Source organism: Anopheles coustani, chromosome 2 (genome assembly GCF_943734705.1).
Source record: "Anopheles coustani chromosome 2, idAnoCousDA_361_x.2, whole genome shotgun sequence".
Taxonomy (NCBI): domain Eukaryota; kingdom Metazoa; phylum Arthropoda; class Insecta; order Diptera; family Culicidae; genus Anopheles; species Anopheles coustani.
Window position 1 is genome coordinate 21,905,814 of NC_071289.1, and position 19,187 is coordinate 21,925,000.

At 46.7% G+C, this 19,187-nt stretch overlaps 1 protein-coding gene across 1 annotated transcript in view; it reads left to right on the forward strand.

The window, feature by feature from the left end:
• Nucleotides 1-19,187, forward strand: part of LOC131262818 (T-box protein H15-like) — a 43,299-nt gene that overhangs the window by 21,441 nt on the left and 2,671 nt on the right. The window contains exons 4-6 of the mRNA XM_058264897.1: nucleotides 7,973-8,258; nucleotides 16,050-16,294; nucleotides 17,020-17,031. Of these exons, the coding sequence (XP_058120880.1) occupies nucleotides 7,973-8,258; nucleotides 16,050-16,294; nucleotides 17,020-17,031 (543 nt within the window). The remainder of the gene's footprint in view (nucleotides 1-7,972; nucleotides 8,259-16,049; nucleotides 16,295-17,019; nucleotides 17,032-19,187) is intronic.

Genomic DNA, 19,187 nt, shown 5'->3' on the forward strand with positions numbered 1-19,187 from the left:
TTTTTTGTTGGGTGTGATCCTCAACGGTTGACAACGAGCTCGGGCCGATGAACTGTGAGATTTATCACCCGAATCTCTCGCAGGGGGTTGCTGCATGTGTTGTTTTTCCCGTTTCGCTTTTTCCTCCTTAGGGGTGGGGCTTTTTATCGGGCCTTAATTAATTGCGATTGTTGCGGACCCGAATTGTCGGAGGTTGTCGGCGCCGGAGTGTGTTGCGGAGGGTTTATGTTCCGCGCCGCACAGCCGATCGGAATGCCGCGAACTTTATGATCACGTTCATCACAATGGAGCTGGAATTTGCTTTTCAATGGGCCCCCTTATTTGATTTCCATTTCGCTCCGCTTTCCTACCGACGGTGATGAATTTGATGAATTGTTAAACGACGCACACCGGGTGGACACTGGCCACGGGTTTTCCGTGGTGGAGGAGGAGTGGTTTTTGGGCCATTTTCGCTTCGATAGGTTCGGTTTCCGGTTACACTAACGAGGCGAAGAGTCGATCCCCACCAATGGGGCGAATGTAAAAATTATGTTAATTGAATCGGATCGATTTTAGTCGCCCGCGTTTAACGGGAGATTAATGACCCGTGTTCAAAACTCCCACCCATTACCTCCACCCTACCTCTCGTCAGCACCTGGTTGGAAGCGGGAAGAAGTAGGAAAAAAACGAGCTTCCAAAAATCGCTGATAGTTTATTAGGGTATTGTCATTATTTAATGTGTCGTTTTCCGATGTGTCCACTATGGAACATCGTTTTCCGCGACAGTTGGCCACGGGATCGATTTTCTAATTGTATGTTCAATGTTGTCCGAGCAGAGGAGGAGTGAAAAACGGGAATGCGCATCGGGTATAAACATAAATACTGCAACAAATGAAGCGTTTTATAGCTTATTTTGTCGAAAAATGAAGAGAAGAATTACGGGTATTTTATTTTGCTCCTACTTGAATGTTTCATCTAATTTATCGTTGTGGATATTTTACGAGATGCACTGTTTTTGTGTACCTTTTGTCAGTAAGCTACAGTTTTACGGGCTTTGGTTTTTTGTTGACCGAATTCCATCCAATCTGTAATGACGACATCTAAATCATGGATGCAAGCGAACACTATTTTCAAGTTATTTAAATTACAACCGGCAATTAAAACAATGTTTTGATAACCTAATTCTCATTTTGTCGTCGCTTTTCACCCCCGATTCTGCGGTGCCATAGTGCTGTTTAAATTACCAACTCGATGAAAAGCATCCGTCCTTCCCGTTTTCATCACGCAACCTGGCACCAACGGCAGGATCTCTCGGACTTGCAGGTCATCAAGATTACGATCGTCACAGTACGCTGGATATATGTTTTAGTTCCGTGCTTCCCGCTTCGGCCGTTGACGCAATGTGGCGTTCGTTGTCCGGCCAGATGAGTTGGCGAAAAATTTTCCGACCACGCGGAACAAGGGGAAAAACCCGCGGCGGGGTGGTCGGAAACCGACCGGGTCCAAAATAGTGTTGTATCATTTTCATTAAAACCAAACCCATCAAGTGGTCTCTCATCGATGGACAAATGGGTGGAAAACAAAGAACAAGCGGAAAACGTAAATGGACCCGCCGTCTGCACAGTGACCTCCGTTTGTGGGCCGAAGAAAAACCCCCAAAAACCATTGCCCCCCAAAGACGCGTACCATATCCTAGACGGAAACGTAAATTCATTCGTCGGGAAATTGAATTCCATTTCTTAAGCCGGTCCTTCCCCAACCTCCCCGCATTGCCGGTGTGTTCGTTTTTCCCATTTATCTTGCGGGGTTGGCCAGGGTTTTCCTACCACGTAACAGTTCCATTTGTTGCTTGTTTTTGAACAAGTCATAACTGAATTTTTACGATCCTCACATTGTTCTCAACTGCCGACGTCCATCATTCCGGTGTTGGTTTTCTCTGCGGCCGGCGATTTTTCTGGGACCATATTTTATTCATTTGTGCCAGTGCCGCCTCCACCCACGGTGTCCCCCTCCAGTGGGCTGAAGGGTTAATTTAGCTGCGATGAGTGAGCGATAGAAAAAAAAACGCATGGAACGGGTCCAAATAAAACGCAATTCCAATGGTAATGGCGTGTAAAAAAGTGCCAACTCACAACCAGCTCTAGGGGTTCCTCTATGGTTCGGTTGCATTCTTCTTCGTTTGTGGGTTTTCTGTGCAGCTCGTTCGATGGGAGACAAAAGGAAAAGAAAACCCAACTGCCCGAGTGAGAAGGTGGTGGTCCAGGGTTTTTTTTTTATATTTCCTCCGTGCGCTTCAGCGACTCCTGAAACTTTGTTTTTGGCTTTTCATTACTTCAATATTTATTTACATAATTCCAACGATTGCTAATTTCGGTGATGATGCTTCGGAATTGATAAGCCGTAGAGCAGGGGATGGAGCGAAGAAACCGACCGGGACCACCAGATGAGTGGTGACTTGAAAATAGGGTGCTAATTATTGACGTTACTGTGGTTTGGCGATCGCGATACCGAGCCTCTCCGCTGCTCCGAGTATGGATTGGGACGAGGACTTCGTCGCGATGGCGTTTCGTTGGCTTCATTTACACCCCATTCCCGACCGAGAGGAGCAGTTCGGTCCGAATGTCATTAGATTATTAATGCAGCGAATTAAGGTGTTTTTTCTTACTTCTTACTCCGAAGACCGATCGCCACTCGCCGAGGGAAAGAGAGACGGTTTTCTCATAGTGGAGAAAATAAAAACCTATCAGGAGAACCGATCGTCGGCGTCGAAAGTAGTTCGGTCGGTTGAGGTTGGGAAACGTCGGTTTAAGTGCTGCCGGAATGATTTACACATTTTACCGCATACGAAATGTTTTCATCTGTCCAACCGTTTTCCCGGGCCCGGGCTTAACCGTAAACCGTTTCGGGGCCGGAAATGCGGAAACGAAACTAACGCTCCCGAAGTCACACAAGTGATACAAATACCAAACACCCAGTAAAAACAGACCGTTTTTTGGAAGCACTTTGTCAATTCCCGCGTGGACTTTAAACCGAATACTTGGTGGGTTTTTTACCCATTCTTGCCCGTTGGCTTAGCTTAGGCTTAATTAACATAAAACGAATCATAAAAGCAGAACGAAGAAATGGAAAATACTGAACCGAGCCGGCGATCATAAACTGAGCTGAAAAATTGCTTACCCCGACGTGACCTTAGCATAATTCTTCGCCTTTTGCGGCTACTCTGGTCAACATGTCGCAGCAGGACGGCGTCGATGGCGGGCTGTGTTCGTTCGCAACCTGGAGACTTTTTTTTTTTAAGGAGGCCTGCTCCGGGGAAGGGCGCCAAGGGTGTGATGAGTTGGAAAGGGGTGGCACACCTGTTTCAAAGCGAACTTAATAGTTTCTCATTAGTTGGTTTGGGTTCCAGGAATCACATTGGCTAATGAGAGTTTATGTTCAATGTGGTCTTCGAAGTTGAAAAACGCTTCCTTCAAATATTCTACCATTATTGGATTTTAATAATATTTCGGTTTTGTTAACCTGTCCTAAGTGGTTACGAAAGCAATACTTCCAACACCTCGACAGACTTTGTTTAATAAACCTGTACCACCAAGGATCGTTGAGTCTGACCTCAAAAAAAGTGCCATCTTACATTGTTGCCGCCGGGTTAGTTATTTCGTGAAAATTGTAATTTATTATCTCTTCATTATTCGATCGTCCGAAAGAAGGTCAGGCTCCTAAACGGAGCCATGTGCACCGTGTGCCGTAAATTATCGCATTAAATTTAATCAACTTGTCTCCGTTCCGATCGTCAACCGCAAGGGAAACGTACGCTGATAAAACAACGCAGATAACGTTGATTACGAGTGGACGGTGTGTCCGGTTGCTTGTTGGCATTTTAATCAAAAATGTGTTAGCCTTCGGTTTTGGGTTGTGAAAAATGGTAAATGATCGTGTTTGTACAAGCAAGGAAACAACCGGCTAGCAAGTGCGGCTGTGGAAACTCATCGCGATCGTCGCTTGTGTTGCGGGGCAGCTTAGCTTGGATCCTCCCTTCGTAGCAGTTGGGTTGGCTGAAGCATGAAGGATTCGTGGGTTGGCAAACGTGGTGGGCAGTGCTACATAGCGGTGTGTATGTGTGTGGAAAACATGGAACAGGAAAAAGGCAGCCGAATGCTAGCACCGGTCAGGGCTGGTGGATTCGATTCGCTGGCGGAGGGCGAAATCAAACGCTCATCAATCATTTTTCGCCCGGACCATGTTCGCAACCGGCGGGTAAAACTGTCAGTCGAGCACACGATTTTGAAGAAGGAAATGCGTGAAGGAACTGACATGCATCGACAATGTTGGCTTATGGGGGGAAAAATCATACAACTGAAACAAACAAAAAACAACTGTAACCTGCAGAGGTGGAGCTGTGCTGAAGTGCGAGGGGGAAAATGCACTCAGAATGTTTTTATTGAAACCACAAAAAGAGGCGTTGGTAATGGAAATCCGCAGGGGAAAACATTTTGCGGGGAAAGGGAGGTGTTAGAACGCACACACAAACAAGCGCGAAGGTTACGATGTGCAACGATCGAATGCGAGCATCGAGCGAAACAACGAAACATCAACACAAATGGCAAAAGTATCTGTTTATGCGTTCCAATGTTCATGATTAATCTGGAAGCATCAATCAAATCGAGCAATAATGCTGACTGCGAATAAAAACGGAAAGGCAACCCAAACGCACGAGGTGGTGTTGCAAACAAAAAGGAACAATAACCAACACGTTTCCAGAGCATAGAGCATAGCCTGGATGGGCATTGAGGTTCATAAGAAAATGATAAAAGCAACTGGAAAGCAAACATTTGGAAAAGGAAACGTTAAGGCAATGATACAAGCGAGAACGAAGGCATTTCTGGTGCAAAAATATATAAGATCGAGCGAAACGACAAGCAGATTAAATACGACACATACAAAAAAAAACATATAAACACCCACCCATAAGCCAGCTGGAACTGCGTTTTCCAAATGGACGGACCTGTGGTGTTTATTTTCGAAACTCATGCGATTCACCGTGTGGGGCGTATTTTTTTTTTTGCTGTTGCTAAACTCATTTATTTATTTGTGTGGTTGTCCTGTTTCGTTTTTTGTTCATGTTGCTGTCGCGAATGTGAGAATGGCTCCATATGATGGGGTGTTGCCAGGGGGAAAATTGATGCCCAGAAGTCAAATAAAGAGCCATCAAAATAAATTTTCTTTGCACATCATAATTCATTTATGCTTTTGCCTAACCGCATGCTTTCCATGCGAACGTTTGATGTTGCAAAAACTAAAATCACACATATATGAACAAGTTTATTACCACTGTCACATGACGAAACACTTTGTTTCCGACGGCTGACTTCCGAAGGGTGACTTTCTTGTTTGTTCTGCCATTAGCAAGTTCGACCGTCTTGTCATTGGATGTTGTTGAAGAACAAAGAAGAGAACATTGAACACAATGTAACATTGGCTTCTTATGGCTCATAAATTCAACCGTTGAAGGTGATTATAAAACAATACTTAAAATATGTATCTGCCGCTACAACATTTATTCGATACGTGATGCATGGTACTTTACGCGAAGGTAAATTAATAGTGTACAATATTTTATCCGCTGCTTAGCTTCATCGTCTGACTCGCAAAAGAAAAAAAACATAAAGAAACAAGCTCTGTAATTATTAACAAATTACTCGCCCCGTACGTAAGTAGGTGAAGCCTTCCGTCCACCGAACCGGGGCCCATATTCGAGCAATGTGAATCGGAATCGATTACGGCCCGAAACCAAACGGCGTACCGAATGGTGGCGCTCGAGTAGGGCGCAAGCAAAAGGGCGTTAAATCGAGCCATAATATAAAGTGAGGCACATGAAAAATGGGAAAAGAATCGCCACAGGGTGCGCGCCGGAGGAGGTGGCGGGCGGGGGATTTCAATTTTCCACCTCATTTCGTACACTCCATTAGGCACCGAGGACCATTAATTCATATGCTTTTCCTCGATGGCTCTAGGCGGTAGGGCCAGGAAATGCAGCGGCTGCAGTCTTATGCGGAGGGGGTGGTTCATAAGAGTTGCTTGCGATCGGGTTGCCTTTCTTCGTTTGCCCCGATGCACTCGGTGTTCACAGTCGCGAATGTAATCGCACCAGAATGCACTTCCGGTGTCTTGGGATGATCCATTCTGACGAAACGGGGCCGTTTGAAAATACCAATCGTCATCGCGTGTTGAGCCTTTGCAGATCGCTGATGCACCTTCTTTTTCCGCCCTTTTCTCCCTTTGTCCAATGCACCCCCGGAGCTCACTACAAAGTAAAGACAGATGTTATTAATTTCTGTTCCCACCTTCTTGGCTCATTACGGTGGCGCTTTTGATCGAGCCCCGGCTGCCATTTTCATCTGTAGTTAAATATTATGATATCGCTCAATTTCCGTCGCGAATGCTCGCTGAACCGTTGGCTTCGCTTCTCTATTTTGCTCGTCGGTTGGTAGGATCTAATTACAACTCGCATGTAGTCGCTTTTTTTCTAAACTTGTTCAATGTTTCCATGAATTGGAGCAGACGGGTGTTTTTTGCATTTTATTTTAATCAACGCCGACGCAAAATGCCTTAATTAATAATTATTCTTATAAGCTTTAAGTTCAGTAGCGGATTTACACTCATGGGGGCTCCTACGCAATATCATAAAAATTATTTGAATTATCGTCTTATTTATATGCTTTTCAACAATGTCAATGTTAGCTTTTCCTTTATACTACAATCAATAAGTTACCTCCCCGTTACGATCCGCGTAAAATATTCGTTTAAATACGTACCTCATGTTAAAAGATTTAACGATTTTTATTTAGAATGGTATGCAGCTCTTTCCAATGTATGGCAACATCAAACAGGGTACGTCAAAATCGAATTGCTCGAGATCAGATAGATGAAACAGATAATGTTTTTCACCGCATTATTTTAGTCCTACGCTTGGTATATTCCAACATCTTGTTGTTTTGATGCAAATTACAATTCCAATTTATTTAAGATAACTTTAAAATTATTGGATTTAAAATCTACTCTTTATATTGATCTTATTTATAAGCATTTGATATGTTGTAGAAACCAAAACAAACACTAGTTAGAAGATCTCCTCAGTCAACTGCTATGGTATGCAAACAAAACAGAAATGGACACAATTAAGTTTAAATGAGGCATTGATGAGGGTGCCATCATGATGCATCAGACACTCGCTTCGGAGAATACTTTTGGGAAAAAAGGATCGATCATTTGTACTCATGACAGATGTCAAAACTGGCCGCGCTCGAGCTGGGTGGTAGTTTATTGTGAAAGGGAACATGTTTGTTCCATTCCTTCGTTCATCGTGTTCCACGTTAACGTGGGAGATATGTTCTCTCTTTTGACTGCTAACTCTTACAAGAGTGTGTATGGCCATACAAACAGTAATTTGGAACCTTAAAATGAATGCATCCTCGATACATCATCTGGGCAAAAACCGGACACGATCTTCAGACTCCATGTGGGAGCATGTACCGGGAGTCAATTAATTTCGAAGCAGCTTAAAAGCGCCTTAAACACTCATCATTAGCCAATGTAATTACTTATGCTAATGACTCCATATTAATGCGGCTGATTACGTCAAGTGCAACGCCCCGCCAGCCCATATTAACCATGTTGGAATTTACTGATGAATGCGATCGGAAGAATGCGAACTCAAATACATAAACGGGAAGCGGCGCAGCAAATGAAATGTATTGAAAGGAAATTCAATGCATATATGGTTTCATTGTGAGGTGTGTCATTATCTCATTACTGCCGAGCAAAGCGTGTAATTTGTGAGCGTTCAATGGAAACTTGGGGCTTAAGAAGAGGAAAATACAAACTTTTAACCAACATTTTTCGTGAATGAAGACATTGTTGCTGGCGGTAGATTTTAATGTAGAGTTGAAAACTAGCATAACATCTTGTTCTCTTCTTCTTCCTCCACCTGTGGCAGGCGCATGTTCCCGACCGTCCGCGTGTCCTTCTCCGGGCCGCTGCGCCACGCAACCCCCGCCGACCGCTACGTCGTCCTGCTCGACATCGTGCCGATGGACAGTCGGCGCTATCGGTACGCGTACCACCGTTCGTCGTGGCTGGTGGCCGGCAAGGCCGACCCGCCGCCCCCCGCCCGCCTCTACGCCCACCCGGACACCCCGATCGGAGCGGAGGCGCTGCGCAAGCAGGTCATCTCGTTCGAGAAAGTCAAGCTCACCAACAACGAGATGGACAAGAACGGTCAAGTAAGTGTATGTAATCGGAGCTGCGGCTATTCCGCGGGTGGCTGTTGGGGTGGGGCGTTGATCGCGCTTGTCGTGTGCCGTACACGTACGCACACGATCGAGTTACCGGACGAACCGGGCGGTTTCGGACCACTCCAAAAAAACCCCGAGACGAGGCGCCTGCTGGGCTAACGATCCGTACGATGACGAGCGGTCGTTGCTGCATTCATCTTACACGATCCTGGCCGCCTCGAGATCGACGCTCTAAATCCGATCCAACCCTTGTATAGGAAATTTGATCCCCCCGAACCGCGCGATGGCGCTGCGATGATGTTCGATAAACGAAAACAATATATTAATGTTCCTCAATCAGGCTGACCAGGTGGCTCGGAACGACGACATGGTTTCGGTAGATTTACATTCTTTGAACCAGGCATCGAGGTGACTAACGAAAAGGTATCATTTTTCTAACGGTCCGTGAAAATCAGTTTCTAGCAAAATGATGAAACTTGTCTTCGAAGGAATATGAAACAACTTTCTTGGATTAGGACAAAGCGAGCGACCTATTATCCAAATCATCTAGCGGAGCATACTATTTAAGCTCATATTGTTATCACCTTATAATGTTGGCTAATCGCAGACTTCACTTGAGACGGAGAAAGGCTGAAAAAGTTGTTGGCCGATAGAAAAAAAACCTTCCTCTTTTCGTCTTCGACTTCGAGAGAGCTTAAGACAGCAGCTTACGAAACCCCACTTAGAACGAGTTTGAATGCCACCATGGGGCCCGCGCAAGGGGCGAAGGTGTCGGGCGTGTGTGTGTGTGTATCGGTGGACTCCATTTCCATAATTTTCCAATAATCGTAACTTTTCCCTCTCCTCACGCTGTGCGACTTGAAACCTGCTGGAAACGCTCAGGTAGAGCGACCTATGTGCATGCGTGCTCGGTGTGTGTATGACTTTTCATCCTCGCCGGGTGCTTGTGCGGGAATGTGTGTGTGTGTCTCTCGGTGATGGCACGTGAGCCCACGGAAAAGCCATTGGTGGCACGTCGACGTCCAATTGGGCGACATTCCTGCCCTGTCGTCGCGCGGTTGTGGTGTTGGCAAAGAAAAGAAATGGAAGAAAACATCAAATACACACATAAACCCACACACACACACACAAGGGCGCGCGTGCTCGAGGAAATTATGGAGACAATTAAGCGCGAGGTGGCTATAAGTTATACTTAATTAATACATTTCGGGATAGTTAGGACCTCGCTGGTGAACGAATTGTTGAGTGTGTGTGTGTATGTGTGTGTGCGTGGAGGAGCGGTAAGGACTCGCGGGGGCTGAAGGTGGCTTAAGAACCATTTTCACCGTCCGTAGAAAGGGGATCGAAAGAAAGTGTCAATGATCGTAACTCGCGTACTTTATGACACCTTTTCCATTTGACACCTCCTTCTCCACTGTCTGTACTTGTGAGTATGTGTGTAGTAGAATGTAATGCTGTCGTCCTTGTCCCAGTGCTTCTCCCCCCCCCCCCCCGCCCTTCCGGGGACTTTACCCCAAACCAAACCGGACAGCAATAGCTCGAAGGAAATAATAAAATAATCCTGACGGTCGTAATGTCGTCGTTTCCTTTTTCATTCCGAACGACCTCAACGGACGGAAGGAAAAGTGGCAGGACCTCCCGATGGAAACGGGGGAAAAAAGAAATGGAAACACACACACCTCCCGATGGAAACGGGCGTTCGGGATACGATTTGCATAATCCTAATTTCGTGATTATTTCGTCGACCTAACACATTCGCACCTTTTTTCCCCGTACCGACCGCTCCAACGTCACGTCGCTCCAACTCCTCCGCCGCGAATTTCCTAACCTCCAAAAACGCCGGGACTTCGGCTCGGAGGGTCCGCTTGTTTGTGCCGCTTTTTTACGACCACTATGCCATTGCCACTATCCAGCGCCGGCGTTTTCCATGTACATAATTTACTATTATTTCGATGGATTGGATGAATTATTAATGCCGAGACTCGGGCGGACCGGCGGCCATATTGGAGATTGGGTCGTTTGCTCGGGGCCTTTCCAGAGCCCGCTACGTAATGGACTTTCAGCGCGTTCAGCGTTCCCCGCTCGGAGTTGAGTGTGATATTTTGACACCTTATCACGTCGGTGGCCGGGCCCGGTGGTGAGGTGGTGGAAAGATGGTGCCGGTTCTCTCCGGTGGGCTTTTGGGCAATCGATTGGAAAGAAGTGCAAATAGGCCGCTGATTTGAATAATTTCGCCTTCAGCGCTTCGAGGCTCGCACTCGAGATGAGCGTGGAATACGTAATGTGTGTACGGGTGTGAGAGTTGGAAAAACCGGTGGGCAGTGGAAAACGGGTCGTCGGATCGGATGCAATAAGTGCCCGCGATGATGGTGATCCAGCGGCAGTTCATTAATTAACAGCGCACCTGATTACCGGGTGGACATTAAATTAGCGCTACCGAGCTGGACTTGCGCCATTTGCAGCAAATCGCAAACCGTGGAAAGCGCCCGGTGACAATTCCCGCTCCACCGCGAATCGCACAAAAAGTTATGACTTCCACGGTCGAGCTCCGGACTCCGGTCTTGAGCGCGTTGACAGCCGAACATCCGCTTCGGCGGCAGTTGATCGACGGTGCGACGGAGGCTTCTGTTCGGGGCAGAACACGAAAACTGGTCGCACTCCAGTGGTCCTCCCGAGCTCGGTGTGCGCTCTGTTGCATAATTTGCAGATCGTTATCGGAAACACTTAATTAATCTCGTCCCTTGCAATGCCGGCCCGGGTGTTGGCCACGGGTGAGTGTCGTCCAGATTTTGCACCGATCGCCCATTCGACTGCAGCTCGCCAGACCTTGAGGAAAACCCGTTCCGAGTCAGTAAAATATTGCTTATTAAATTATTGTATAATAAAGTATAATGATTGCCTTCGACAGCGCACCGAGATAAGGATGGTTTCTGCGACTTTCGAACTATGGACTTAGACGTGGACAACTTTGTGAAAACTCTTCATAAAAATGCTTTACGTTTTTTGAATTCGTGTTAAATATCTCGCTTTTTTTAAACAAGCTAATTATAAGTAGTTGGATGAACTGAAGTAACTCTGTGTCGTGTTTAAAACGTTTGATATATCTCTAGCTTGAATACTTCTTCCCGGATTTCAGAAGACCAGTGACATTCAATATCACCGCTCTTCAGGCACATACACAGACTTTAATGGGGACAAATTCTTCATCCAGCTGTACGCCTTACAATGTCCACGTAAGAAACCGTCGGAGGTTTGTGCCACCGTGGAGAAGTCGTAGGCAGAGACCGCCCGTGGCGAGTCGATGGTCCGCTTCGCTCGGTGACTGGACACGTTAGCAAGTTCTTTTTTTACTTTACTTTTTTTACTTTTGTCGAGCTACAAAAAAGGGGTGTTCGCCTCGATTCTTGGGTTAACGTTTGTTTTGACATTTCTTTATGTGGAAGGTTTGTCAAAATTAACGGACAATTATATCACAACCATATTTTAAAGTGGAACTACAGCTTTAAAAACACTTCGGTGGAGTAATTCAATAACTCCATTGGTTACCGAAAGCGCCAAAGCTTCATAAAGCTCGTACTTTAAACATTTAATTAAATGTAAAATCATCTGTCGCACGCTGATTATCAATAACCGCTCCCGAACGGCCTGCCCCTTGGAACAGGGAGGCTTATTTCAGCCATTCAACAAACAACCGTTCCTTCTCCACCGACGAACGCACGGGCACGCATCCTAAAAGACGGAAAATTTTCACAAATCGTCTCATTATTAGTTGCGAAGCCTTGCGGAAGCCAGGAGTTGACACCGAGTGCCTGCTCCTCGCCACCATTTTGGCTTAGCTATTCGGAAGGTCGAATGACACGATTCCATTCGGCAAGGGAACCACCCACACCGGGGGGGTTCTGAACACAGTGTGGGCAGAAAATCAGGGCATCCTACCCGGAGGAGGGTAGCTGGAAGTTCAGCTGGGTCACAGACCAAACACACAAAGCCCAACTTTTTGGCCTCGGAAAAACCTCGCAAACGAAGAAGAAGTTCCACGCCGGAGTTCCGGCGCAACATCCGGCGACGATAAGATAAAACTTGTAATTAAGAATGTTGAAAATGAACCGTTCTATATGCTGACAAGTTTTTCACGCCAGCTCAATCCCCTTTGCGTGGGGGGAGGGGAGAGGCTGGCGGGTCGGTGTTTGTGGTGTGTGGCGTTGAACGGTGTCTAGCAACGGTTTTTCCCCTCCCCATGGGGGGGGCACGGACTTCCTAATCGGGAGCATCTGGTCCTTTCCCTTCCAGCGTGTGTTTCGGGTTTAAGGTATATTATCTTCATCGGATGTGCTCCATACCAGGCGGGGAAGGTGGAGGGTGGGGGCGGGGTGCAGGGAAACGTTATCCTTACCCTGGTGATGGCCACGTTCCGAGCCACTGAACCGTAGCGCGATGCCCCGGAATGCCGAACGAGGAGACGAGCTGTGAAAAGCTGTTAGAAGAATCGATTTGTCGTCGACTTTGGCAGCGCCGGGTTTCCTCCACCTTGTCCCCTCCCATCAGGGGTCGACCAACCCTGAACGGTGGACACCATCACCACCACAAACTCCAAATCTCGCAAGGGCCTCTCGTCGACAGCTAATCCTTCGGTTTGGTTCGCCTGCGCGCCAAACCCCGGGATGGCGACGTTGTGATGGTGGAGCGGTCGTCAAGGTAACGCACCAGCAAGAACCACCACCACAACGACGTCAAGCGAGTGTAAGTAAGCTCCAGACACCGCTCGGGTGTGGGTGTGTTTGTGTTGGACCAGCACTTGCACGTGTCCTTGCCGGAACGGGGAGCGCACGGTCGGGAATGTTGGTCGGTGTAAATTTAGAAGAGTTGATAAAACGCGCATGTCTTCACACAAAACTGTGAGTGTTAAGCAGACCATCGCCAAGCCCACGTAGGAGAGACTGAAGGAGACGGACTATACTCTATCTATAGAAGCGTGCCAGAGAGAGAGACAGAGAGTCAATTGCACTCCATCTTCATGTCCTTTGGCGCGTCCCAACACTTTGGAGGAATGCTGGAATGGTGGGCTATCTGATGGTGCTTAGCATAAAAATGGCTACACAGGCGCACACACACACACACACACACACTTTGAAGGGCCCAGACCCGGGAGTCGACGGTGGCGAGGTGTTAGCTTGATAAATTAGGTACGAAACATCAGAGCCTGTGCGGGACCGGGGCGTCGTCCGTTGTCGAGCGGGCGTGCTGAGGAAAACTGTTGAAGTGTGATGGGTTTCCTGTTCGGTGAGCAGTTTTCCATCTTGTTCCGTTTTTTTTCTCTTTGTCGCTTACCACCGTATCGTGCTTGTGATGAAACGAGAAGATGGAATTTTCCATGGCGAAATTTCCACCGACCGGGCCAGTTTTCCCGACGGCTTCAAGGCCGCACAGTTTCCCGGAACTCTAGTTACCGGTTCACTTCCCACCACTTCCCGAAAATGGGACGCTCTTCTGGAACCATTTGTTTGCGTTAGGTAAGGAAAATTCAACGGTGCAAAAGAACTGATTGATTCGTGCGAGTTTTCCGGCCTCAACACCCGGCTGTACATCATACTTTGTGACTCTGCTCGCAAATTGGGCCATCTGGGATAGGGTTGTATTACATCCGGGTGACTTCCGGTCGTCTCAGCTGGCAAATCCCGAGCCCTCGATAGCGAACCGGGAAACTGGGCGTCGGAATGTGTGTCGATAAATTACGTTGATTAGTACCATCGCTGGCACCATCGACCCGACGAACCTTAAAACGCGCCGTTTTCCGACGGGTTTCCCTGGCACATTGAGCCACCCCTTGTATCAGAGAGGCTTGTGTCCTCGAGGTTGGATGGAGGGACCCGCCCTCGCACTAATTACCCGGGAAAATGTCTCTATAAAATTTCCGCCATAAATTACGTCGGTTATCTGCTGTCGAGGGACGCAGAACTCCGGCACTCGGTGGTTGGTGGACGCTCTGGCGTTCTCTGGCTTCCTCTATCCAGATTTGAGCTAGGGAGTGTTGTTTCTAGCAAGCACGATTTTCTTCAGTCCGTAGAAGTCTTACGAGAAAGAGGCTAAAGCAGGAGAAGCCGAGAAAGACATTTTGTTTTTGCCTTAAACTTTCCTTTTCCCGTTGGGTATCATTTTCCAGTTTTCTTCAACTTTTTCCAGAACTCAAGAACACATTGGGGAGGACTGGCACTTCTTTCTTATTCTTTCGCCAGACGGGAAAATCGATTTACAGCACCATCCACATGCTGTTCCTTCCGTTTTTTGAACTTTGTAAACAAAGAATCTTCGAGCGTCAACCATTGGATTTTGCAAACGAGCTCCCTGAGACTTCTTTAAGCTAAACTCACCCGAGCAGTGCTGGTAGGTGATGATGTTCCAGCCATTTTCCGTGCAGTTTGTCGGAAGTTTCCCACCGGAGCCGAACCGAACGCCTTCGATCTCCGGTCGCTCGTTGAGGAGTATCGATTTTTTGCAGTTATATCTTCATTATTGATATTTACCTCCAACGATTTCCGTCCCTCCGCCACCCACTCGCCCCTAGGGAAAAATAGACCGAGCACTGCACGTTGACCGCCATTTTTGTCCACCACTCTCGAACCCACCCAGGCCCTTATCGCGTCCCTGTTTGGGCGTTTCGACTTGCCCAGAGGAGTGATGGTGGTACGTTTGTGGAGTTTCCTACCCTCGACCGGCTGTGCACAAACACAACACAAACACACACACATACGCTGTCGCACTCGCTCTTTCTCGTGGGGACGATATCAATTTCATCAAATCATAATTTATGGATTGCCATTCCCCTTATAAATGGGCTTATTCTCCGGGCGTCGTCGTGTTCGTCGACGTCGTTGCTCGAATGGCATACGCTCGAACGGCGTTGGTGTTGGTAGCTGTCGATTTTCCGAACATTACGAGCGTGTTTGAGGGAATTCATGGTCGCATCATATTTTTACTCGCTAGTATACGAGACCATCTTCCAATGGAAATCGTACACCAGTGCGAGTATGTGTGTGTTTGTGCGCAAGAAAATGGATATGTACCGCAAGGATGCTGTAGTTCGTTCATTATTTTTTCATGCTATATGATGTATTTCTTCCATCTTCCAGTGTGTCAGTGTATGCGCTCTCTTTTCTGCCACTTATCTGTCAACGTCTGGTGGGCGAATAATGCTGGGCGATGGAAAACCCTACATCCTACACGCAAGTGCGGAAACGGTTTGCCCGCTCGCTCGTCTCCCAGAGGGTTCCGGGGCCGGCTTCCGCGCCCAATCAATCTTACCAAGCCTCTACCACTTTCTCACACTTGTCTCGGCCCTCTTACGACCGCCGTACTTCTTTCGGGCGGTTCGGGCGGACGCTGCGCTGAGTTGTTTACTGCGCATTAAAGTTTCAGGATTCATCTTTTTCGTCACGAAAAAAAAAAACGGTCGCTACTTGGTGTAGTGACTTGATAAGGGGGTGCTTGTCGAAAATATATTTTCCAAGTGGTATTCAGAGATGTACATACAACTTTTTTCATCTTTTTATGTTGGAGGGGTTTTTTTCTGGAAAATGTAAAAATGATGACATGAGCGCCGATGAAGTTTTCAAACTTGAGAAATTGTTTCCAAGTGATATTTAAAGTTAATAGTAAAATTAAATAACTAGAAAACTCTAAAACAAAAGTATAAAATAAGTAAATAAGATAAAATAAATAAATATTATTTGTTAATTATCAATAATAACAATTTCCAAATATTTTAAAACCTCTTTCCTCTAGATTGTACTAAACTCGATGCACCGCTACCAGCCCCGCATTCACCTCGTCCGCCTTGGACACGGCCAGAACCTGCCCACCTCGCCGAAGGAGCTGCAAGAGGTCGACCACAAGACATACGTCTTCCCGGAGACGGTCTTCACGGCGGTGACGGCGTACCAGAACCAGCTGATAACGAAGCTGAAGATCGACTCGAACCCATTCGCCAAAGGATTCCGGGACTCGTCGCGGTTGACCGACTTCGATAGGTGAGTGCTTATCTGTCGAACACGTTGGTATGGGTATTTCTTTTATCATTCTCATTTCTGCACCCATTTTTTTTTTTTGAGAATGTTTGCTATCGATGCATTTATTAGGGGTTCCATTCGATCGGTGGTGTTGACTTTCGGGCTGGTGTTAATTTATTTCAACCCATCCCGCCATACGAAGCCCTCGCAACCGGTCTTAAAGCTAGAGCCACAGATTGGGAAATACTTTCGAACGTAGAATGAACGTTATTATAGCAAGAAACAAACCTCGAAGCATCGGGAAAGAAATCGACCAGCGGGATGATTTATGAAGCGGTGAGATGTTAACTTAATTACTTTAATCTGGGCTTTCTGGTTGGAAATTTTCCACGGTGCGATCTTTCTTAGCGCCTCGTCGTTCGAGGGGGCTGAACCTTCCGTAAGATCGTTAATAATCGATTCTTTTCGGAGGTTTCGCTTTGATTTTCACACATGTTTGTCGCTGGTGTGTTAAGCGTGGTTATAATTTGAGGGTCGCTTTTCTTATTCGTTTGAACTCTGCCTTTTTGTTGCTCCTATTCCCTAATTTTTATCTAACAAATTGTGGGAAAGAATTCTTGCTGACCTGGAAAATTAGTTTGGTCCATTCCAGATCGAACAGTTTAAAACCATCTTGAGAAACGATGTGGTGTGTATGAGTCGACTATCAAACGTTCCTTAAAACATTTCCCTTTCTATTGTTTCAGCTATTATGGCATGTAAGTATTTTTGGCCGAAGCTGAGGCATTTGCCGTCAACACAAGATCAGGACGTTGAACTGTCTTCACGATTTAAATATTTTTATGTACTTCTCCTCTTATGCATTGTCTGATGCACATTAGACAAATTTTCAGAAAATTCGTTTCATTTTGATTTGATTTTAAGTGAAAATAAGTGCACTGAATTACTTTGGCAATTAGTGGACACGTAATTCACAGCTTCCAATGGTGGGCTTTGCAATGAAAACGACAAACCACCTCGAGACTGAGATTGAGATGGAAAACAAAACGACGATGACGACCATGACGACGACGGCGACGACGACGAGGACAACGTTTTTCACGATTCCCCGTCCCACTTTGTCCTTTCGCCCTCTCCCCGTTGCCCCGCGGCACGGTTTCGTTTTCGTTTCACTAAAGTGTTGATTACAGAGCGGCACATTCGGCACCTTCATAAAGCGGCGGCCGCCGCTGTTGTTCGTCCAAAATCGTCCAGCGGCCACGGCCTGCGATGCGCAAAAACTGCGCAGAGCAATGAAGAGTTAAGACAAAACAAGATAATAAAAGAAAACGTGGGGCTAAATGACTGTTAAAAGTGGTCGTAATTATTCCGACAACTGTGCTGCGCTGGCCTCCGGGCGGGAAGCCCGTGTCCTGGCCTCGGCCCTTTTTGCACGGTGCAGGAGGAGGAGTAGGAGGAAAGAAGGAAATCATATCCGCCGGCCCCCAAAGGGTTGGCGTTCGCACCGTTTCGGGGCGTTGATTGCCGCCCTGTTCGACCGAGTTGTGGTTCTCTTCTTTTTTGTTGTGCGTTTATTGTTCGTGTGCAGATTTGGTCAGTTTTTATTCTATTTTATTTTCGGTTGCGTCAAAAGTCGGATGAAGGGAGGGTGAAAACTCATCGATGCGCTCTCGCGTAATGATTGATAAAATCCTTACAACACCTCGGGGAGAGGCAAGGGTGTCCCAGCGCAACCTTAACCGCCCCGGGGAGGGGAGACATAAAAGGCCGAAACGCCGAACCCTTCGAGGCGCGTTTTTCTGTCGGTTGCGCAGTAATTTACACGAAATTGATGAACTTCGAGCCGGAAAGCGTAACCTGCTGAGGTCGCTGGGGCAGTAATTTGCGGGCCAATAGAGGGAAAGGAGATGCCGGGGGGGAGGGGGGGGGCAACAAACATGGCAACGAGCGCGAAACAGGATGCCCCCGTTCCGCAAGAAAAAGGGAGCCTTCGTACGAAACGACGACGATGATGTGTGTCCCGCAGATCGGAAGAATGTTCGATGGCTCTCCGGACGCTTGGGAGTCGGCGCATATCAACTGCCAGACACCGAGACGCACCCCCGAGGGGCTTCGAAAATACTAAAGCCTCCCTTCTCGAGAAGCCCACGGATGGAAACCGTAAAGGAGAGATTTTCTCGGCATTCCTTCGTCAAAAAAGATTGATGTTTCAGTTGTTCGACCCGCCGTCATGTGGGATGGCCGATGTAAGCTCCTTCGCGTGGTGTTCGCTCTATTCACCTGCCAATCGTCGTCCCGCAGTTGCACAGTTGGTGCATCTAACGTTTCGGGTGATCTTTTAACGGGCTACGAGCGCATCGATCATATTTACCCGCCGGCGCTGGAATTCACATTTTATTAGCTTAAATACATTTTAATGGTCAGTTTAAACATGGCGGGCTCGGGAAAGGATGCCAAAAAGGATCGATGAAGCGGGTTCCGAGAATTTGGAAGGATGACCTATAAAGAATGAAACGATGCATTAATGAATTTCAACTGGATTTGCCCAATATGTATGGTTTTGTCATTTATTTTTGGAGTGAACACAAATACATGAAGATTGACATTAATTTAAAATAGTTTAATTTTTTTTGTTTTTTTAATTATTCAAGAGACTGTGCTTCAGAGTGGCATTCTTTTCTACTATGTAACATTAGTTACCAAATTTTGAGCTTTACATTTTGAAGTTGAAATTTACCAAAAACCGTTTGGTTGAAATTAACCAAAAACGTTTTGGTTCAATAAAGTCACAACGAATATGTTACGATTTTTGTTGAGAAATTAATAAAATTTCATTAAATTGTTGTGTTGTGCCTTATGATTTTTTCGGGAGATTCATTCTTATGAATCTCTCACACAGGATTCGTCCAGATGG